General features: G+C 43.4%; 1 protein-coding gene across 2 annotated transcripts in view; it reads right to left on the bottom strand.

The window, feature by feature from the left end:
• The window catches only part of UBE2D2 (ubiquitin conjugating enzyme E2 D2), a 63,607-nt gene that overhangs the window by 20,860 nt on the left and 18,399 nt on the right, over positions 1–24,348 (bottom strand). For both annotated transcript variants that reach the window (XM_090064240.1, XM_090064239.1), the window contains 3 exons: positions 15,436–15,467; positions 15,256–15,333; positions 15,064–15,169 (listed from right to left, as the gene is read on the bottom strand). In XM_090064240.1, coding sequence (XP_089920366.1) covers positions 15,064–15,169; positions 15,256–15,333; positions 15,436–15,444 — 193 coding nt within the window. In that variant the 5' untranslated portion in view covers positions 15,445–15,467. The remainder of the gene's footprint in view (positions 1–15,063; positions 15,170–15,255; positions 15,334–15,435; positions 15,468–24,348) is intronic.

Below are 24,348 nucleotides of genomic sequence, written 5' to 3'. Positions count from 1 at the left end.
AGTAGACCCCACCACACCATTCTGGCAGCACAGAGAAGCTACAGCCTAACTGGACAGCTGAGAACTCTTACAGCTTTCCAACACTTTTTGGTAAAGAATGGGCTTCTAATGAATACATTATCCCAGGTTATCAAAGCTTCCCCTTGGGGCCATTTGCAACTTTGTGGCAGAACATCCCTGATGCCAAAGTGATTTGGGGATCAAGGGTGGATGTGCATAAAGCCTCTCGTCTCCATCACACCCTATAAGAGGTCCTACCTCAAAAGTACAACAGCACTAACCATCATAATTGGCTCTAGTTTAACTACTGTTTTTAACTATTTTTGTAGCCACTTCTTCCTCCCTATGCAGCCCACCGAATTCTTATCTGCATCCAATGTCATGTTCCAGTTTGAGCTTTAAACTACAGCTATTTAAAGTTCTTATTGTCCGTAAGTAGCACAGTATTTTTACCTCATGAGAGCACTGAAACTGAACTCTCAGCTTGATATCAAGGGCATAATATCTCCTCCAGTCTACCACTGATGCCACTGCAGGTCCACAAAGCCTGCTTTTCACTCTGAAAGTCAGAGTTCAACACCCTTTGAAATTTTCAAGGTCTTATACAAAAGTTTATCATCTTTAGTGTAAGACACTGATTATTTCTGTCGCCAATGTATGAACTGGACAAGGGGCAGAACCTTTATTTCTAGCATTAGATGCATCTAATGCAAGTACAAAACTTATTGCCCAATTTTTTATTTATATAAACTATAAGCCCAAGTCCCATAAAATATAATTAAAAATAAAGTTAGGCAGTAAGTTTTGTACTTACATCATGGCACTTGATACATGTGTTAGTGTAATGGAACCCTAGCCCTGTTACTGGGAAGCAGAGTGGCCCCTTTAAGGCCATAGTCTTCAGAGTGCAGCCTTCCAGCAGAGCAGGAGTTAAAGGATAGCCTTGCAGGCTGGTTAAGTCCTGGGCTGAGCTAGCTGGAGGGGCAGCTGAGGCTGTGGCAAGTGTGGACTCCTGAAGGCTCCAAGGAACTGTGAAGCAGTCCTGCAAGGGACAGCACCAGGCAGAGTGACCCAGAGACATCACTGCCTCTATTTTTGTTTTGTTATAGCCCAGGGGCTCAGTGTTTATGTTGTAGTTTAAACCAATGGCTTGGGGATGAGGCTACAGGGCAGGTGGAGCCATGATTAGTGCCCACTGGGACACAGCTACAGGGGCCAGAGAGCCTGGCACCACAGCAACACAGGGCCAGGGGCCCAGAGACAAGAGTCAGATTGATTGAAGCTAGTACCTCAAAGCCAGGCCCAGAGTGGGTCGAGGCTAGACACCTTAGCTACAATAAAGAGAGGTGGAAGCCAAACTGGCTGAGACCCCCAACAGAGAGAATAATATGCTTATAACACCTGTGAGGCATGGGGCACAGTAAAGGGATGGTATGGAGCCATGCAATTAGCCCTTAAGGCAAGAGTTCTTCACCTCCAGGTGTTTGAAATCTAAGACCAAATCTGGGAGGCCCTGGGGCAGCCTCTCTTTTTGAGAACCCAAAGAAACATCAAGATATGGCAGGCAAGTGAAGGGGAGTCTGTTCCCAGAAGAAAATTCAAAACACAAAAGGGACTCTGGGGTGCCTCCAGGCATTCTCCATAGGCATTCGAGATGGTGGCCTGTTACAGTTGGAACGAAAAAGGATCTACCTCCTGTCCAGAATTTTATTTATTTTATGGATTGCATGTCTATTTTAACTAACCTGAAGCACTGCTATTTGTGCCTTCAACTCTTATGCTGCACAGAAATCTACAAGCTTTTTTCCCCACCCCCCCTTGATGAGATGGACTATTGTCCTAGTTTTTCTGGAGTTCAGCACGACAGTTCATATTCATTCATTCAGGAGTTCCCAACTTTGTTACGATCCAAGTTAAAAGCTATTGGCAAAATGCCTACACTCCACTAGCCAGAGACTAACTTAGTTTCACTTAGTACACTAAATTCCCTAAATAAATACTTCTATTTTTAGAAAGATAAGAGTCAGTCAGCAAGTAATATGAACATTCTTCTTCTGTATTAAGTTGGCATAATCTTTGAAGGGAGAGTTTAAATTTCTAGATGTAAAACCATGCAGAACAACTAAAATGACCTAATAATATACTTATTTAAAATGTTTAAAGGCTAGAGGAAGATTATATTAAATGTCAGTCTATATATGAATCCAGGGTATTTCTGCCAAGTTGACCCAAGCCAAGCTACCCTTAAAAATTCTCACCTACAGGAAGTACCATACAATACAAGCTTAATAGTATTTTGCTCTTTTTTCCAGCAAGGAAAAAAGCAGCAGGAGCCTATAGTTCTCACGCTCCTGGACAATGTCCTAGTCACCATGAAAGAGGATGCAGACTGATTAGGTTTTAATTGGAGAATGTGTCTTAAAGGCACCAGATAGAAGTTTGCCCTTGCCTTTCAACTGAATCTTAAACTTTTCAGAAACGGCCTCACCAGCCAGAAGACTGACAAGAGGTAGAGACCCTCCACAGAGACTATTAACTGAAGTAACTGCGTAGTAACCTTAACTCAGGGACTATGTCCAGAAGTGTTAGGAATAAGACAAAGCAGATCAGCAAGATTCAATGAATACTGAAAAGAGCATTTCTTATATTAGACTATTTTAAAGATCTTTGTGACTTCATCCCATTCTTCACCGTCATCATACATGTCAGCAAAATAATGTAGTGTAAGCATCATTGTACAGCTAGTCTTTCTGGCTTCCGAAGAGGAAGGCAACACCATAATCTGACATCAAACCCACCAAATCTTACAGGTTACATGCCTTTGGATCAAACGTCAAAAAGACTTTTGCTTCAGTATTACTGATTAAAAGTGAAGCATAAAATCTATCTAGGATATTCCCATTTCCATTTGATCCAGAAATCATGTCTCTTCATGAGCTTTTGGATGCAGGTTCACCTTCAAACTCTCCAAAGGTTTAGAATTAGATAAAAGATATCTTCTCTAGTGCTAAAGGAACACATATACAAAAAAAGAAATTCTGCACCCTTTAGGAACAGGATTGTTGTGTGTCCTGACTATTCAGTAGTCAGTAGGGCTGCACAAAATTTCACTGGCTGTTTTCGTTTTGATGCTGTTTCGACTGGTTTTAAGTTTGAAATTGTGACATCTAAATGAAACAACGGCAGTCTAAGCATTTCAAAAGTTCTGAAAAGTTTAGAGTTTCAAAGCTCGGGCTGGGCTTACCTGCAGGGAAATGGAAAGTAAGGCAAGGGAGGGGGAAGGACTGCTCATATTGACTGTAATCCTTCCCTGAGGTCCCTTCGAATCCTAGTGCTCTGGGGGAGGGATGGAAAAATAGCATAAATAGGCAGCACTGTCTGAACTGGCCTGCTGCCTGCCTTAGGGTCTGACAGTTACTGAGCGCATCTTCCAGCAGCTCAGGAACGTTAGACAAGGAAAGCTACTACTAGTATTGATTTGAATGATTTCCTACTTGCTAGCTTAGCAAGTGGGATTCCATAATACATTTTTCTTTCTTTTAGAACCTTTTTTTTTTTTAAATTATACTTCATCGATATATTATTTTCAATTTTGTAATTACATTGGATATTACTATAGCATTTATATAGGAAGGGAGATGCATTTATATTTTATTTCTATACATTTATACCTTGCAACATAGACTATATACCTTATAGCACTTGTATCAGGAACACAGATGTTTTTATACAAATATAAATGTAAGGCACTATAAAACACACCATGAAGCGTGGTGGAAAGGCAGCTGGCAAGCCTTCATGGAGGGGCAGAAGAGGGGGTAGAGGGAAAGGTGCAAGTCCCACTCCCCGCAAACTGAGACGCAGCCTCTTTCCTACAACTAGCAGGGATGAGGCTTCCACAAGCAGCAAGGAGAGGGGAACAGTGCCAGTGCCACTGCCTGAGACTGCATCCCCTCCAAGGGCACCAGCTAGGACAAAACTTGGAGGTACAGGCTGGGGCTATGCAGATGGAGCCCCAGATCCTGGGCATGACAACTAAAAGTGGACTCCGCCCAGGTTGGAAAGGCCTAGTGGGAGTGCTGGTGGCACACCAGCCCCAGAAAATGCCAGGACTGAGGATCCCTCTCGTGAAAGGTGGGTAGGATGCACCATAACCTCCAGCTATCACATGCACACACAGTCCTGGCTGGGGAAAGCCCAGACCCGTCACTTCTTTGACAGGTCTGAGGCTTACTGGTTGCAGTAGAGTTGTGAGGCTCCATGTGAGCTCAGCTTAGCTGCCTGGGATGCCAGCTTTCAGGTTGAAAACTCCTGTCAGGCTGAGGAAGCACCTGCAGAGTGCGTGCACACACATGCATGAGCTATTCCTGGATGGAAGGGACAGTAAAGAAGCCAGAGGCTGTCGTGCAATGCAGGCAAGAAAGCCAGTCACTGAAAATGGAAATAGAGGCATTGGGGGGGGGGGGGGGGGGGGGGGGAAAATGTAGCAGCACAGGTAAAAAAAAGTACAGAGGTACCTGGGCAGTCAGGATGTAGGTGTCAGAATTCCAATGTCTATATTGACTCCATGAGTTTCTGTACCTACTACCTAAGAGGCTGATGAAGTGACATTCATAGGCCCAGCTCTGAAAAGTGGTTTGTAAATTCCCTTTCAGGATCAGGCCTGAGAGACTGAAGACAGAGTGGGGGGGTTGTGAGAAATGTGCCCTCACAGGTAGTTGGGTATTCTTGTCTGATAGATTCTCGTGTGCAATTTGTGGGGGTACTGGAGATTGTTGGCAGGTTTTGTGTTTTGAGCTGTAGGAAGTTGGCTTCTGGCAATGAGGTTAAGTTAGCAAGATTTGATACTTGCTTGAATCTACAAGCCACTTTTCAGAGCTGGGCCTATGAACTTCACTTCATCAGCCTCCTAGGTACAGCAACTCATGGACTCAATACAGACACTGGAATTCTGACAGTACAACCTAACTGACATCTGACTCCCCAGGTACTTCTCCACTTTTACCTAAGCTGCTACATCCCCCCACACTCCCCTACCCCAGCCTGTCGTTCAGGCCCTGATGCTTCCATCTCCATTTTCACTGACTGGCTTTCTGGTCTACATTGCATGCCAGCCTCTGGCTTCTTTACTACTCCTTCCATCCAGGAACAAAACACATGCACCCTCCCTCCCGCCCAGGTGCTTCCTCAGCCTGACTGTTTTTCAACCTGAAAGCTTGCTAAGATACATTTCTAAAGCTGACTATTCAGTTGGTCTGCTAAAACATACCAGGTTAGATTGACCCAAAAGGAAAGGACCTTGTTTGCCAGTGTCTTGTTCTTAGACCAGCACCCCTAGCACCTGACCAAAAGGATGCAGAGCCCTGGGCACATCTAAGACGCAGGGATAGGGCTGGCAGGGAGAGTTCTCTGGCAGCTGCTGCAACAAAGGAAAGAAAGGCTCTAGTCTGCAACAGTTTGGCTGCTTGAGATGGTGCTGGTGCTGCTTAGTAAATTACTTGTTGTCATGGAAAGTGGTGGACAGGGCTGAGGCAGCCTCATTGGGACACACTACCTAGAGGCCTCACCACCAGTGAGGGCACACCTTAACACAGTGTCACCCAGGTCATGAGTTTTGTTCATCAGCAGCCTGAGGTGCAGTTTCCTAGAAACCCTTGCACCTATCTCCTTGAAACTTGGCAGGCTTTGTGGCCTGCAAGTTTCATCCGAATCAGGCAAGAAATGGCAAAGTTATAGACAGTTTCGTGTTTCCCCATTACAGCCTATGGGTGAAACATTGAAACAGCAAAATAGTTTTGACTAAACGAAACAGAACAGTCCTTCCAAAATGAAACTAAACAAAATACTGTTCCATCCAAATGTCAAAACAGAACAGTGCTGTTTTCACACAGACCTAGTAGTCAGTCTCTTTGCAAGCAAAGTTGTCTGCCAAGAAATGCTCTCACCCACAAGGGGAAAAAAAAAAAAAAAACCCAACAAGGTTACTCTAACAAATAACATTTGACAGAGAGAGAAGTTCCCGATATAACCAGGAGACCAAGTCATGTATTCAGATAGTATATAGTACAGAGAGCTCTGACAAGTTGCATTCACAGTACAAAAGACCAAGTCAATAAGGACTCTCAGGCTTATTTTCACGCTTTCATGCCCCACCTAAAAAGATACCTGAAGTTACTAGCTTCCTTGTCATAAACTACTACCAATGATGTGATATATACCAAGAGTTCCTAGCAACACAGATGACAGCTTTTAGTATATATCAAAAATAAAAACCCATTGTTTCTAACCTTGAACCACAACATCCAGTATTTTTTCCCTTATACTCCAACCCAGAACTCATCTGGAACTCATCCAGATCCAGCATGTGGGGTGTGTCTGCAGGCCCAATTTGGAGCACAGCATCACCACGTCATCTGGTCCACAGGAAAATTTGGTGGCATGGACAAAGTGGCAGCAGCAATGTTGTGGCTCCTGGAACTGCAAAAGTCTCTATTCACCCCACTAGCCAATTTCCAACCCAGACACAGGATAACATGGCTCCAAACTCCAGATTTGGCCAGTGGCTTGGAAATTCAGCAGTAAGGTAAGTGGTGGCTGCTGCTGCCACTGCTTGCCTCACCATAAAATTTCTGGCCAGATGAGCAGCCTCACAAACCAAGTAACACTGGTCCAGGGCCAGATGTTTAATACCAGGTGAAAAGTACTGGTGTCAAAAAGTCTAAAAACATACCAGAAGCAGCTAAACAATTTGATCTTTAAAATATTAAATTATTCCAAAGTTGAAGATTTAAGCACAAATACTGGCACCTGATCAAAAATTTTTAACATCCAACTGATTTTATTATTTAGGAACATCTCAGAAAAAAGGTTTATTAAAGTTAAGTAGCTGATACTATAGGTATATACTCTACACCAGGGGTGGCCAACCCAGGGATCCCAAGCCACATGCGGCTCTTCACAAGTTAACATTCCCTTGAATCTTTGCACAAGCACATGGTGACCAGCTTCCACAGTAGTCGTCACATTGCATGTTACATAATGCAACTCCTCACAGCAAGCACATTATTCAGTTTGGACTCCAGAGCCATGGGTTGGCCACCCCTGCTCTACAGTTTAGGGATAACTGCAGGGCAAACCCTCATTAGAGCTGACAATCTGTTAAGCCAGAAAAAAACAGGTTAAGTATACCTTAAGAGTTGAGTGATAATAGCCAGATGACTTGGCCCTTGGATAATGTTTCCATATCACTCAAGATGAGCATGCAGAGGTAGAGGAGGGCAATCTCTAGCTCTGAGGAACACCGACTATTCATTTCTGGTTTGTTTGGGGGTTTTTTGTTTGTTTTGGTTTTTTTTAAATCAGCTTCAGAAGAACATCACTGAAAACAGTAGTTTATAATAGTGGATGGACAGCTACAACCCTTTACAGGGCTGCTATGGAGATCTCACCATCTACAAGTTCTCCAAAGCCTTGGGGGTGGGGCGTAGGGGTTTAAATTTTCAAAACTGCGTATCAGCTCACCTGGACTGAATCTGTTAGAAAGTATTACCAAAAAACACTTTTGTAACCATTAACCATCTTCTGTGTGATAGAAACCCAAAGAAAGCATCTTGATATCCATATGCCTTTCATGATTTCAGTAGGGTAGTCAGTTGCCCATCAAGAATAGCTGGGGGGTGGGGGACTGGGATGGAGTGCTGCAACCTAATGGGACTGGAGTGCTACTGTAGCCATGATGGTCAAAGAAGTGGATGAGGCAAGGATTATTTGTGATATCTGTTTATCAGAGAGCCACATAGTGTAGGACAGCTGTTGGACAAGGAAGGTTCTAGTCACTAAAGTACCCATCCTCAGGTCTAAGCGTGGTCCAGGTTATTCCCTCCTATAATCATAGTTTCATAGTAGCTAGAGTCGGAAGGGACCTAGGAAGATCATCTAGTCCGACCCCCTGCCTTGGCAGGAAAGAGCACTGGGGTCAGATGACCCCAGCAAGGTGCTCATCTAACTTCCTTTTAAAAATCCCCAGGCTAGGAGCCTGCACCACTTCCCCTGGAAGCCGGTTCCAGGCCCTAGCCACCCTGACTGTGAAGTAGCGCCTCCTAATATCTAATCTAAACCTACCCTCCGCCAGCTTGTGACCGTTATTCCTGGTCACTCCTGGCAGCACACGGGGGAACAGGGACTCCCCCAATACCTGCTGATCCCCCCTGACCAGTTTGTAGCAGGCCACAAGGTCCCCCCTTAACCTTCTCTTGTGGAGGCTAAACAGGTTCAGGTCCCGTAGCCTCTCCTCATAAGGCTTGCCTTGCTGACCCCTGATCATATGAGTGGCCCTCCTCTGGACTCTTTCCATATCGTCCACGTCCCTCTTGAAGTGTGGCGCCCAGAACTGGACGCAGTACTCCAGCTGCGGCCTGACCAGTGCCGCATAGAGGGGGAGGATCACCTCCCTGGACCTGCTCGAGATGCATCTGTGGATGCATGACAGGGTACGGTTGGCCTTCTTGACTGCCTCCCCACACTGCCGGCCCATGTTCATCGTGGAGTCAATGACGACTCCAAGATCCTTTTCCATCTCCGTGCTGGCAAGAGGGGAGTTCCCCAACCTGTAAGTGTGGTGCCGGTTCTTCCTCCCCATGTGCAACACCTTGCACTTATCAGTGTTAAACCCCATCCTATTCTCATCCGCCCACCATTGCAACCTGTCAAGGTCAGCTTGTAGCCTATTGCACCCTTCTAGTGCACCCACATCCCCCCCCACATCTTAGTGTCATCAGCAAACTTGAACAGGGTGCTTTCTACCCCCTCATCCAAGTCACTGATGAAGATGTTGAACAGTGCGGGCCCGAGGACCGAGCCCTGCGGAACCCCACTGCCCACGTCCTTCCAGGTCGAGAAGAACCCTTCCACTACCACCCTCTGGGTGCGGCCCTCCAACCAGTTGGCTACCCATTTGACCGTGTGGGCATCGACACCACAGTCTCCCAGCTTTTTGATGAGGACAGGGTGAGAGACAGTGTCGAAAGCCTTCCGGAAGTCCAGAAAGACTACATCCACAGCAACCCCTGCGTCTAATGATTTGGTGACCTGATCGTAAAAGGCCACCAGGTTGGTCTGACAAGACCTGCCACTGATGAACCCATGTTGGTTGCCCCTGAGCATGCATTCCCCTGCAAGGCCCTCCTGGATGTGTGCCAGGAGAATTTTTTCAAAGAGCTTACCCGGGATTGAGGTAAGACTAACTGGCCTGTAATTTCCCGGGTCCTCTTTTTTTCCCCTTTTTGAAGATAGGGACCACATTGGCCCTCTTCCAGTCCTCCGGCACCTCACCAGAGCACCACGAGTGCTCATAGAGCCGCGCCAGGGGTCCCGCAATGACCTCGGCCAGTTCCTGTAGAACCCTAGGGTGAAGATCGTCCGAACCAGCAGACTTGAACACGTCCAGCCTCTCCAGAAGTACCCTAACTAACTCCTCGCTAACCCCTGGCCCAGGCGTGTCTCTCCCAGGACCCGAGGGGGGCCCAGCAGGGAGGTGGCTGAACTGGTCCCTACTTAGGAAGACAGAGGCAAAGAAATCGTTAAATATGTTAGCTTTGTCATCTGGCATGACGACTAAGTTGCCCATCGTGTCCTGCAGGGGCCCCACATTACCCGGGACCCTCTTTTTACCCCCTATGTATTTGAAGAAGGACTTCTTATTGTCCTTAATCCGGGAAGCTAGTCCTATCTCCATCTCTGCCTTGGCCTTCCTGACTGCCCCCCTACATCCTCGGGCGACTGTAACATAGTCCTTCTTGGTGATGACCCCATCCCTCCATTGGGTGTATGCCTCCCTTTTAGCAAGGAGACATTCCCGGATGCTCCTAGTGAGCCATGGGGGTTTATGTGCCCTCCTGCTCCCTTTGACCCTTGTTGGGCATGGAGGATCGTCTCCTTAAGAAGCAACCACTCACCTTGGACATCTGGCTCCCTTCCCCTCTGGGTGCTCAGCGCTTCCCCAATGATCCTCCTTAGCTTGTTGAAGTCAGCCCTCCTAAAGTCTAGGGCTGTTGCCTTGCTGCAGCCCTTTGCCACCTTACGCTGGATGGTGAATTCCAGCAAGCGATGATCACTGTCTCCCAGGTGGCCCATCACCTGCAGCCCCCTCACCAGGTCATCACCCGTGGCCAGCACCAGGTCCAACAAGGCGTCTCCCCTGGTGGGGCTGTGCACCTCCTGGGTTAGATGGAGGTCCTGCACTCTGGCTAAGAACCGACGTGAGCGATCAGACTTGGCTGACTGCTCTTCCCAGCAGATGTCTGGGAAGTTCAGGTCCCCCATGATGACCACATCCTTAGCCCTCATTACCAGCCTAAGATGACAGTTTGGCCAGATCAACAGGTCTGATAATTCAGTTTGTGAGGTCAGCACTGTAAAGCTAAGCTTAAACATTGAACTAATCCAGTTTCTTGGATTTTTACCATTAGACCTAAAAAAGGGAGCCTTACAAAAAATGCTGAGATACCAACACTAAGGTATCCAGACAAATACAGGGAAGGGGGGAGAGGGCATGGGGAGAATAAAAAAACAAAGAAGCTTTAGCTTCCTTGTGGAATTTAAGAGAACATGCCTAAAACTGCAATGCTTCTTGATTACCCGCACATGCTCCAAATATCTCCATGATGAGATCCTTCCCCCTTACTTAATAGATCAACATCTGTCTACAACCAAGGCAACTTGTGAGACTTTTAAAGATGTCCTTCACCAACCCATCAGTGCCCCCATCTCATTAACAGCATTAGGACTAACTGTAAAGACAGGGCTCCATTAAATATGCTGGTCTTCATGTAGTACTGAGACTGTTCTCACTAGATGAGTATTATGTCACCTCTCCCCACTCCTGAGAACAGGTCTCAGTTCTACACAAATGTTACCTACATGGAATCACATTTTCTAGCTATCAAGAATTATTTTAAACCATCTAAATCCTCGTAAATGTGGCTGTAGTTTCACTTGCTCAGATCTCCAGCATCAGTTATCTGCAAGCTTATTCCACTCCTACATCCCAACCAAATGGTTATACACTATGAAGTCCTTGCTTGAAGTTAGTTTTCAGCTGCTTCCAAACCCTCCCACGCCTAAATAGGATTATTTTGGAGATAGCCAGAACAATCCAAATCCATTTCCTAAAGCAAGCACAAAAATCCTTACTGACCAACACATGAGTTCAAAGGGCAATGCAGAAGTGAGTTCTGAATTCAAGCATTATCTTTTAAATGGAATAGGTTTTTCATAGGTTGTTATGAGACTTATCCAAGTCAACTATCTAGCCACTAACTAGGCTACTGTAATGCATCCCACCAGAGGACATGTAAACTTTCTCCTCTTCAGCTTTTTTTTTTTTTTTTTTTTTGCTTCCTTCCTGCCCTCTCCCAATCCTGACCTTCAGGTGTTCTGCATCTAATTCCTCTCCTAGATTTTGATGCCCTTTGAGGAATAGATCTGTATTTGTATTTCGCTTCTCGGCCTTTTACAGGCTAAGATCATGCGTAGTTTCCTTTACCCTTAGGTGAAACAACTGCACACACTGAAAGATGCTTAGCACTTTGTGTCAGAAGATGAAAGCTTCAAAGGAACATCTCTGGCTTCTGAAAATTTGCAGCTTCACAGAGCTCTAAAGGGAGTAATACAAACTTCATTTCATAGAGGTAAAGAATGACACCCTCCCTTCCTTTTTCCTGCATACACAGGGCCTGAAAGGTGCACCTTTAATTAAAGATGTAAAAATTAGCAGAAAGTGTACATCTAAAAAAAGATTTTTAGTTCACAGAGTTTCCTTACAAATTATATGAAGCAACTGTTTTTATAGATGTTATCCTGCCACATTCTGGTGAAAGGAAAGTTTTACCTTAGAAATGTTAGGTCAGCAACTCAACAGCCTTACTACTGAATTAGACATGAGAACAATACTATTTACTGTTTTCCAGTTCTCCAGACTCCCTACCTAAGCTAACAGATTTAAAGAGGGGGCAAATTTAGAAAAGCAGTTCAGTCTTATCAGATTGACGATCAGTGTAAAAAAAAAAGTTAGAGGAGGTTCCCATGTTTTATTCATTTTGTGCATAGCATGCTTCTTTGGGGGGGGGGACCCCAAATGATTAGTCTTTAACCCAGGGGTGGGCAAAATGCAGCCTGCCAGGCCATTCTATCTGGCCCATGGGCCCCTAAAATTTTTTTTAAATTAACATTTCTCTCTCCTGAGCTGCCTCTTATGCAGCCCTCTATGGCTTGTCAAAACTCAGTAACCAACCCTCTGCCCAAAATAATTGCCTGCCCCTGCTTTAACCCTTTTCCTCAGGTTGGCAACACAGATGTTTCCCAAAGCTGCTTTGAAAGCAACATGTGAACTGACTTTCCAAATCAGGCTAGCACCATTTAGTTCTGTAAATTGCTTAGGTAGTGGCTTGCATCAGACAGTTCAGAAATCAGTACAAGAAACACTGCAGTTATGAAAAACTTTTGCAGGCAACGAGGGGAAGAGGGAGGACTACAGGGACACCACTTTCCCCCAAAACTTTTTAACATCTTATGCCCTGAACAACGGTACCAGAATTTCATATGGAATATATTGAGTTTCTGTTCTCTAACTGATTCTGTACCATGAACAGAAGTTTCTCAAAACTCCAGAGTTTCTGAAGAACCAAATACTTTGCTTCTGCATTCAGATGCAGCAGTTATTTTACTTCTGCCATTTTGAATCAGCGCTCATGTTCCTTTGTAGCATATTCTTTTCCCCACAAGATACGAATACCAAACCTTAAGAGCATGCAGACTGAATTCTGGTCAACATTTGTGACCTGCTGATTTTTTCCAATCAAAAGTTAGCCTCTATAGGCCACATGGTTTGTTTTTTTTTAAATGCAAAGATTTTCAATGCAGGAGAATTTAGTCAACTGAGGTGTTATGAGGGGAGAACCGATTTGTTTCAGGAAAGAAGTCACTTGCAAGAAGCAGGGATAAAAGAAAGAATCATGAACTTTTCAAAAGAATGCTCACAAGCAACAAGAAAACAAAATGCCCATAAACAGGGAACGAGAGGGTGGCAATAAGAGCGGAGATTTGAGAAACTGCATGCTGAAACAACTGGACTCTCTGGACAGGTCTATACTTGTTCAGAAGCCTGACAGCTAGGCTGTAAAGACACCTGCATCACATTGGTATGGGCTGCAGCCAGCCCATACTAAGAACACTAGAGACTGAAACCCAGGGAAGGTTAGAAGCAAACATACAGCCAAGGTCAAGAATCCCCACACGCTGGGAGCCAACAGCATCCACCTGATGATGAATCTACAAAAAAAAGCACTTTACTAGGGCTAAGATGCATGACATTCTTTTATACAGTACTAATATCTGTTAAAAATGGCAAGTGGTTAGCTAACTCCTGGTGACAGATTTATTAACTATTAAACAAATAACCAAGATACATCTAACTGATCTCAAAACCAGTGATGGTGGATTCCAAGGAAATAATGAATAGGGGATAGATCACTCTGGATATATCCAGTTGAATGCTCGATGAACCACTGGTCTGACCCAGTATGGCACTTATATTCTTAGCGTTTTGTTTTCTGTCCTGGTTCTAGCTTTGCTAGTTTCTTCTTTTCTCATTTAAGTTTAAAAGATGCAATTTACACTCTCCCACCCCCTTCTTTGCACTGCTCCACTTGGGACCCCTCCTCAAAAATGGAGAAAAACAGCTGCTTTGCAGAAAAATGAAAACATGCAAGAGAAGTTTCAGTGACAGTGGTTGAAAGCATCTACCCTTGAATGCTTTGATAAACTGCCTGCAGAAACTTGTATTAAGTTGGAAGTCAGCAGCTTAATTAGACAAAGTCAGACTTCAACTAAAGAGGCAGTATGAATACCAACAAACCCTTTTCACAGCATGTATTGAAGACATCTTTCACCTTTCAACTTCATGCACTGGTCAATAGCAAGTGGGCAGGTCATGTGACACTGGCTCCTTGTTTCCATTTGCTTTCTCAGGGTAGTTCGGGGGCGGGGGGAAGAGAGAGAGAAAGCAAGAGAAGAGAAGCAAAGAGAAGAGAAGCACCTGCTGGGAGCAGGCAGAAGACGAGTATAAGAGGAGAGCAAAAGACCATGTAATCAGGGGAAAACTTGTCATATTATAGGCTGTCAAATATATCCAAACACTTTAATGAAAGCAAGCTACAAACCAGGAAGTCATCAAGATAGATTAAGTAGAAAGAACAGCTTGGATTGCAAACCCAGGAGGATAAAAGCTGTTAAAGGAGACATAGGTCCCTGTGCACTTTAGATAAGTTTCTAGAAATATCTGGTCTTGTTTTAAGAGTCTTCATAACTCAACTGCGCAACAGCCTGAAGAACAATTGTCATTAACATGGGCAAGTAACATGTCCTAATACTTCATAAATTAAAACCCTCTCATCTCACACATCATACAAGAAACACACACCAAATTAAGGTTTGTTTTTTGACATGTATGGCAATTGTTGAAAAGATTACTGTGCTATTAAGAAGATTAAGAGAGTCGCTACTACTATGTTTCTGATTAAGTTGCCTGCTTCATGAAGCAGTCACGTAAACCTGATGTCAAGTACATTTCATTTGTTTTTGTTTTTTTAACAGCTTTTATTTTATTATGTCTAGGTATTCAGATACAGATCATAGGAGATGTTTTGCCTTTCTAAGCAGGGGAACTCTTGCTCCGTATAATCTTAACCCCCCATAAGCAGTATATGGTTCAAATGCATTTCTACCAAGATACAAACTAAAAATAGGGTTGTGACTAATTCCCTCACTACTTACCAGTGAGCCTACAATTTATCCTACTGACTACAGGGAGACCACACTTAATGTTCAAATGGATGTATATTTTTCATCTAGGATTCACAAATTAGTTACTGAGCTAAAAGTCTGAACACAAAAAGTTGCTACTATAAGCAGCTCATAGTAGCAGCACAACAGCTTTTACGTTACAGTACAAAATACATGTCAGTATGTCACTTTAAAAGCAGAAGATTAAATGAGTATTGGAGGTACCTTTTGAAATAGTTAGTGCTGGAGACCACTGTGACCGTAGAATATCAAGACAAATGCTGCCATTACTGTTAATATTTGGATGATAGATTCTTGTTGTAAATGCAACCTGCAGGAAAAGGAATATTTCAACTGAGGCTCCACGATTTTGATTGCGTTTCACAGCACTAAAATAGATTTATGCAAGCCACTCACCTTGGGCGGTTTGAAGGGGTAATCTGTTGGGAAGTGAATTGTCAAGAAAAATACCCCACCCTGATAGGGACTGTCATTCTGTTAAAGGCAAAGAATCATTTTGTTCAATTAGAAGAATAATTAAGGAAGAATCAGTTTCAAATGATACTTGCATTAAGACATGAAATTCATAATACTTACTGGTCCCATTATTGTAGCTTGCCAATGGAACACTGTAAAGAAAAAAAATACTATAATGTTTAGTTTGAGAAGTCCAAGCAATTGCAAACAAAACACTTTTAATAAAGTGATCTACATGGAGTTCCCTACCTATGTAACCTTCTCAATGGGTGACACTGCAGGCAGTACACAGAAAACTGTATATAAATGCTCAAGACCTCACATTTACACAAATGAAAACAGTTGATACCATAAAATTTAACTGACAACCACAATATTTAGACATCTATATATCATAGCATTAACATGCCATCTAGTGACATTCACCATGTATCGCCCTTAGAGCAGTGGTTCTCAACCTTTTTTATACCAGGACCCATTCGTAAACATAGATGGCCAGTCATGACCCAATGCCCCTCATTCCCGAGGCACTATCCTCACCCCCAGTTCATGGGGTGGCCCGGGGGGGAGGGGGGCAAGCAGCCCCTTTACAGGCTGTAACTCTGCCAGCCTGCAAAGGGAAACCTGTGGTTTCCCCACATTTTTCTCCTTCAAAAGGAGAACCTATTCTTAAAAAGTTTGTCAATCCATTTTTAAAGTTTGTTAGTGACCCTTTCATATATTCTTGTGACCCACTTTTGGGTTGTGACCCACAAGTTGAGAAATGCTGCTGTAGAGTACATATCCACAAGTCAAATATTCAGCTTCTGAAGATATTTTGTTTGTAAAGATTCATTTTTATTGCTTCCGATTCTCTTGGTGAAAAGATCCTCTTATAAAAAATAATAAGTGATTACACAAGAAAGGGCAGAACTGAATATACAAAAATGTCACCAAAGGCACAAAGTAAAAGAGGGAATTTTAAATAAGTTCTTTTAGAAAACACCTTGCTATTGTTACAAGCAACATGGTTTAGGGAGAAGGTGAACAGCCCTCCAGTGAAAAGAGAGGTTAGGGACTATTTAGAAAAGTTGGACATGAACAAGTCCAAGGAGCCAGACAAGATGCATTAGAGGCTGCTGAGGGAGTTGGCAGATATGACTGCAGAGTTGCTGGCCATTATCTTTGAAAACTCATGGCAATCGGGGGAAGTCCCAGACAATTGGAAAAGAGCAAATAATGCCCCCCTTCATGAAGGATCCAGGGAACTACAGATCAGTCAGCCTCACCTCACTCCTTGGGGAGAAATCACAGAGTAGGTCTACAAAGAATCCATTTCTAAGCACTTGGAGAAGGTAATCAGGAACAGTAAGAATCAAGGGCAAGTCATACCTGACCGACCTGACCGCTTTCTATGACGACATGACTGGTTGTGGAAGCAGGAAAACTGGACATGACAAGCCTTGACTTTAGCAAGGCTTTTGATACAGTCTTCCCAACATTCTTGGAAGCAAGCTAAGGAAGTATAGATTGGATGAACAGCCTGTAATGTGGACAGAAAGCTGGCTGGATTGTCAGGCTCAACAGGTAGTGATCAACAGCTTGATGCCTAGTTAGCAGGAGATATCAAGTGGAGCGTCCCAGGGGTCAGCCCTAGGGCCAATGCTGTTCGCTATCTTCATTAATTATCTGGAAGATGGGATGGAGGGCACTCTCAGCAAGTTTTCAGATGACACCAAGCTGGGGCAGGGAAGGAGGGAAGGGAAAAAGAGCAGTAGAGGGTAGGGCTAGGATTCGGAGCAACCTAGACAAATTGGAGGACTGGGCCAAAAGGAATCTCATGAGGTTCAACAAGGACAAGGGCAGAGACCTACACTTAGGACAGAAGAGTCCCATAAATGACTACAGGCTGGGAACCAACTGGCCAAACAGCAACTTGAAAAGGATCTGGGTGGGGGGTTATAGTGTACAAAAATTGGATAGGGGTCAACTGTGTGACTTTTGATGCCAAGAAGGAGACTAGGATATATTAGTAGGAGTGATGCCAGCAGACTGAAGGAAACAATTATTCCCCTCTATTCAGCACTGGTGAGGCCACATTAAGAGTACAGTGGTGTCCCACCCCCCTACTACAGAAACAATGTAGACAAAGTCCAGTGAAGGACAACTAAAATGGTTAAGGGGCTGGGGCACATGACTTCTGAGGAGAGGCTGAAGGAACTAGGCTTAGTCTGCACACCAGAAGACTAATGAGTGGGGACTTGATAAGCAGCCTTAACTACATGAAGGGCAATTCCAGAGGATGAAGCTAAACTGTTCTCAGTGATAGCACATGACAGAACAAAGAGCAACAACCTCAAGTAGCAGCAAGGGAAGTTTCGGATGGCTGTTAGCAAAAACTTTTTCACTAGTAGGGTGGCGAGCTCTGGAACAGGCTACCTTGAGAGGTGAAGGAATCTCCATCTCTAGAGGTTTTTAAGGCCAGGCTCAATAAAGCCCTGCCTGGAATGATCTAGTTGGAGATGGTCCTGCTTTGAGCAGGAGTTTAGTCTAAATGGCCTCCTGAGTTCCCTTCCAACTGTATTCTTAAATCATAGATTCATAGAAAATTACAAGATTCAAGTGGTTGCAACATACAAGCTGTCTGCGTTCTGCAATTTTTTGTTGCTGTTGTTTTTGAGTGCTTGGATTTTTAGAACACATGCTACTTCCATACTTAGGTACTCGAAGCTATGAAAGGATATAAACTTTTCAAGTGAACCAAATCAGGCCTGATCACTTTCTGATGCTCACCCTAAAAAAGTGCTAAGTCTACATGAAGGCATATAAAATCCCCCTATATAGGTAGCTTCAGGAACAGGACTGAAGTTTAGCTTTAAGAAAACAGCAGTGAGCATGAAATAAGCACCATGAGTTAAAGACATTTCTGTGAGATTATAGGGTGGCAGATGTCAGAAGTGCAGACTAAGAAGTTTTATCATTAACCAAGGTCACATTTGTTGTCAGTAATATTCTATGAGCGTTATACTGGTAGTGTCCAGCCTTCTACAGAATAAGAAACTGCTAAGGAATTCCTATCTTCATACTGCAGGGCATAATCAAAACACTGTCACAGGTGAAGAAAAAGGCTTGCCTAATTGCAGATTAGTAAGTGCCATTTTAGGGTTCCTTGTTTTCTTTGTTGCTAGTTAAGTGTCATGTTTTGAACTCCGACTAGAATGGCAATAGCCTGACGAGGTGATAATTCCTACATTCCTACACATATAGGAATCTAAGTGCATATTCAAGTATTCCTGTAGGAGACTGAATCACAGAATCATATAATCATGGAAAGTTAGGGTTAGACCCCCTCAGGACGTCATCTTAGTCCAACCACCTGCAGCAGCATGGGGTGGTAGATGGTAGCAGCAACTGACATCGTGTGCAAGGTTCCCACCCCACCCCCACATCAAACTAGCCAGGCAGCATCTGTGTGGCCCACAGAGGGGCACTGTTGCCCTTGCCCCACCTGCTCCTGGGAGGCAGCACTGGCACAGGATGGTGGGTGGCAGCACTGTCCCCACCTATGCGCACCCCTCAGGACCTTCCCATGTACCCCCAGTTGACAACCCCTGGTCTAGTTCCATCATTTTTCAAACCTTCTTCAGGCTGCTATTAAGTCCCACCCTCCTCTTCTCTAAACTAAATAGGCCCAATTACTGAGGTCTTTCCCCACAAGCCATGAGCCCCAGTCCCCTCACTATTTTTGTCACCCTCTGCTGACTCTCCCCAATTTGTCCATATCCTTTCTGTAGTGGTAGCCCCAAAACTTAGCACAATACTCCAGATGCCGCCTCATCAGTGATGAATAAAGAGGAATCGCTTCTCTTGACCTACTGGCAACACTCCTATCGATGCAGCCCAGTATACCATTAGCCTTTCTGACAACGAGGGCACACTGCTGGCTCACGTTCAGCTTATGGTCCACTGTAACCCCCAGGTCCTTGTCTGCAGAGCAGCTGCCCAGCCAGTCAGCCCCCAGCCTGGACTGGTGCATGGGACTGTTCCATCCCAAGTGCAGGACTTTGCACTTGTCTTTGTTGACCATCACAAGATTCCTTTTGGCCCAATTCTCCAATCTGTCTAGGTCGCTCTGAATCCTAGCCCTACCCTCCCATGCATCCACTACTGTCCCCAACTTGGGGTCATCTGCAAATTTGCCAAGGGTGTATTCCATCCCATCTTCCAGGTCACTGATGAAGATGCTGAACAAAACCAGCCCCAGGACCGACCCTGGGGCACTTGCTTGATGCTGGTTGCCAACTAGACATCAAGCCATTGATCAGTATTCTCTGAGCCTGATGCTTGTGGGAGACCATATCGAACATCTTGCTAAAATCAAGGTATACTGCATCCACAAAGCCAGTTACCTCATCATAGAAGGCAATCCGGTTGTTCAGGCACAACTCACACTTGGTGAATCCATACCAACTGTTCCTAATCACCTTTTTCTCCAAGTGCTTAGAAATGCATTCCTTAAAGATCTGCTCTATGATTTTTATGGAGACTAAGGTGAGGCCAACTGGTCTATGAAGTTACTATGCAAGTGGCTTGGATGCTTAGTTTCTAGCATTTTAGCTACTGCTTTTTACCTGTAGACCACATGCAGTCCCTCAAGACATTACAGACAGTCTGAGACTGACCTTAAAAACAGATGGTGTGGCCAGGGCTTAAAGTAGGTGTGATCTCAACAAAGGAAAGAATCCAAATATTAGAACCAAATTGGATACATTAAGACAACAGGAGAGTGTGTAAGGTGACACACCCTGGAAAAAGTTACTCCAAGTAGCCTGGACTATTAGGGTGGTCTTAGGTTAGTAAGCACAAAAGCCAGTTATCACTCGAGAGTATAATGTAACTTTTGCCTTTGGGAAGCTCAGTTTTTCTGAGAGAAAGGTGAAAGGACTGAGTGGTGGGCACAGAATCTAGTAACACGAAAATGACCCATCATCTTTTCAAACCCGATTCCACTTCCTTGGGGGTATTCAGATTACTGCATCCCTGAAGAGAGGGTCCTACCCCATGACAAGGCAAAACCCTCTCCCCATAGCCACTGCGACCCAATAGGTTAATACACCAAGAATTCTTGCTGAAAATGTACAGCCCACAACACATGGAGGGCTGGCATTTGCAGTGCCCCGGAGGTGAACAAATTAAGAGCCTACAATTCAAGGCCACCTCTTTAGTTCCCTGGGAACTCAGACCCTCCCCCATTTCTCAGTACAATGTCACGCTTGTGAGGTACATATTTACAATATAGCATGCAACAGTGAACTAAGACACAGAAGGTTAGTCGAAGTGAGTAACAGAACTGGGGAAGTAGGAAGAGTGTCAAAAAGGTGATGAGAGGAAAATTACAAGTATCAAATGATTAAAAACACATGACTAGACAGTTCTCCCTCTGTACATCACTTTAGGACCTACCAACACCATTAGGCATCTAACACATCTTTTAGGTTTGGCTCTGCAGTCCATGTAGCTATGTTACACAAATGAGTTGATTCACTCAGACATCAAATGCACTCAATAGAAACAGGGCTGAATTTTAAGTTAAACCAAATTATTTTAAGAGAGAAAAATTCAAGTCAGAAAGTGGCAATGAACAATAAGTTTATTTAAATGATCTAATGCTGTAGTGCACCCACAAGTTCTCTTGTTATATACAACTTGGGAGGAAAAAACAGTAAAAACCCGAACTGAATTCAAAGTTATCACACTGTTAGGTAGTCTGATTATAATAAGGAAAAAGTGATGACACCCACCCCAGTCAGCTACACTACTGCAGTCAGAGGTGGGGAGGCATGGTGGACAGGCAGTGGTGTCTGCCCATCTACTATGAAGCTCCCGACTGCTCCACCTCCCCACTGGACTGCATTTTGTGCCCGTCTGCATTTCCAGGATGCTCATTTTAAATTCTCACCACCTGGCTAGGACAGGCCTCTGCAATCCAGGACCACCCTGGCTAAACTAGGATGTGTGATCACTTAAGTGTTAAGTTATCTGTATTTTCAATCTTTACAATGGAACAAATGTTAGCATAGTATTTTCCCTAAATATAAATGCTTGAAATTTATCATGGAAAAAAAACCAAAAATTCCGTGTTTTCTTATTTAAATCATGATACTCCATTTAGGAACCCAACACTAACAGATTTCTGAAGTACTGGCTCCCTACCACTATATATTTGCAGGGGGAAACTGGGTAAATCCTTCAGCGCTGAAGTAATGCACCCAAACATGCTAAAATAACACATTTGGGGCCATTAAAAAGGGGGGGGGCAGGGGGGTAGAAAGAAAACACACACACACACACACACACACACCCCCCCCATCTTGTTGACAAAGCTCACAGACTGAAGAAAATCTTACTTCCTACATTTCAGAAGGGCAAGATGAGAACAGAAAAAGATTGGTTCCACTTAGCTTGAACATGCATGAACTGTCACTTCTAGCACTGCAGCAGGTGTTTTGTTTTGCCCTTCTGAGAAATAGCTTAATTGGAGTAGGTTCACTAAAGAGACTAGATATTCAAACAAAGCTTCTCATTTAGCTGGGAAAATGCGAAATTTCTTTTCTACTTCATTTATAGCAACTCTGCCCATGAAATACTGCATTTCAAAGACGAAGAAGATATGCAGTTTGTCATACATGATAAAAAAATTTTCAGGAAGGAGGACGTAAGTTATACTGACTAATTCACAAATCTAGGTTAAGTACCAGTTACTTGTTAGCTTTATGATGGAGATAGTCATTTCTCCACAAAGAAGGAAGGAGGTAGCTTCCTCTAGATCTACTGTTCCTGCTCCATTTCCAATTTCATAATAGTCTCCTGCAACCTGCTTTTCACTCTGTACATATTCTACAATACAGAGACATGCCTCCAAATATTTGACTCATGAAGCCTCTCGCCAGCCATATTCCCCATAGCTTCTTTTCCTGGTTTGTTTATTGCAAGTTAGCTTGCACCTGCTGGGTGCTTTTTTCTTTTCTTTTTTTTTTGCGGGGGGGAGGGGGAAAGAGCAGCATTTTCTGTTTCTTTTAAATGACTGAGATAAAAAAAAAAATATTCTACAAATTTTAAGACAGGTCTTGAAGGTAGACATTGTTACTATTCTCAAAATAAGGCTTCTTTTGTACTGCAATTATTAACTTTTCTTCAAAGTTGTACTAGTTTTAAATTTAGTTTCCTCAGAATTTAAAGCTTCAGATGGATTTTTTTTTTTTAAACAGATCTTGGATTTCTTTAAATACTAGTTAATGTCAATCCTTCTGGCTAGTTAAGACACGATCTAGACAAAACCTAAGTTACGAACAGGGCTTTGTTTATTCCATCATTCAGGAGCTGATAATGGAGGTTTTATAAGCCATGTCAGTTTTACATTTTGTTATGTGCTCCTACTTAGAAAACAGATGCCAAAGTCAGAAAAACCCAAAATTTTCAATAGGATCCTTGCTCCTGCAGATTTTAGAGGCTTCAGCCAACAGCTTCTTTCCTAGATATACATCAGAGAACAGAAGCTAGCTACATATTCAATTTAAGATCAGTCTGGTTAAAAACATTTAGTAAATAAAATATACAGAACATGATAAACTGCAGTTTACACCCATTTTGAAAACACTGATGCAGATATTCATGCCACAATGAGCTGAAGTTCATAAGTCTGGTAAAGAAGTATATGAGGTGAAATTAAAGGTTGGTATTCTAGTCTGCTACAATGCAGAGCAAATTACGAGAATTAATTATATTTCAATGGAAGTTGTAACAGTTTTTAATACTGATGTATTTATATTTCCATTGTATGCTATCTTACCAGAAGCACATTGACCTGAGAAACCTCAAAAGAACAATGGATGGAAGTTTCATTTAGTTTAAAAAGTACCTTAGTCTTTTCTGAAAGTATGCTGGAACACAGGCTAATAGTTAATTTATTCGGTCTGAAAAGCACACAGAATTCAGACAAGCAAAAACGTGGATAAAAGGGAAGAAGTTAAAGATGAGGCAAGATGAAAAGCAGAATTCTAGATGGGGATCCAAGATACGATCATACTATATAACATCTTGCAGCATATCCCAGAGCTAAGAAACATTAGGATACTTAAAGTCAATATTTGACTTTACTGCAACAGAGGAGGAAAAAGGCAGCTGGGTGAACTACTAAAAATGATTAGAAATACTGTTTTCCAATTTTATTGATCCTTTACTGAAGGAAGTAGAAAACAAAGTACTCTTAGTTTAAGGGCATATTTTTCTATTAGGTGCATGTTATCCTGAAGGGGGCAAAAGTAATGGGTTCCATTTTAGGTCACAGGAGGAGTTTCAAGTACTAACCTCATGCCTTGGCTAAGAACACAGTGTTGTCAGTTTTGATACTCACTGAGACTGACAAATTGTCATTTTTGGTTTGGTTACACTGGATAAAGGAGTGATTAAAGACATCCCTCTGATTTCATTAATACAGAACCCCAGACTTCTGAAATTCAAGTATGGGGACCCACATCAGTTAATCTGTTTCCTATTCTCTAAGTTTTCAGAGTTGTGATTAAGATCCCATGCCTCTTCCCTCCCCCCACCCCACCCCCAAAATAAAGAAGTTGCAGTACATGCTAACACTGAGCATGGGAGTCTTTTTTAGTATATAAATAGTTTTACCAGGAAAAGTCAAGCCATTCATAATCCATTCTTAGAGGATGACAAGTCATCCTCAAAGCTAAGAAGAGACTTTAGCGAAAGGGATGATTGGATCGTATCATCATTTATCACACTAGAACACTGCACTGCCATTATTAACCTCTTACATTACTTTAAACGAAGACTCCTTGTCACCTCTTAAGCAAGGGGTTTTTTTGTTTGTTTTTATACATACATCCAGACACACATGCGCGTGCGCACACCCCCCCCCCCCCACAGTGTAAGGGTTAAAATTAATGCAACCACTTTGTTTGTGGTGAAGTTGACAGGAATTCCCATGTACAATTGAGCCCTGATGGTACCCTACTCATATGACAACAAAATATA

Source organism: Crocodylus siamensis, chromosome 10, assembly GCF_052110815.1.
Source record: "Crocodylus siamensis isolate JL-2025a chromosome 10, ASM5211081v1, whole genome shotgun sequence".
NCBI classification, from domain to species: domain Eukaryota; kingdom Metazoa; phylum Chordata; order Crocodylia; family Crocodylidae; genus Crocodylus; species Crocodylus siamensis.
This window is presented reverse-complemented; position numbering and strand designations above follow the sequence as displayed.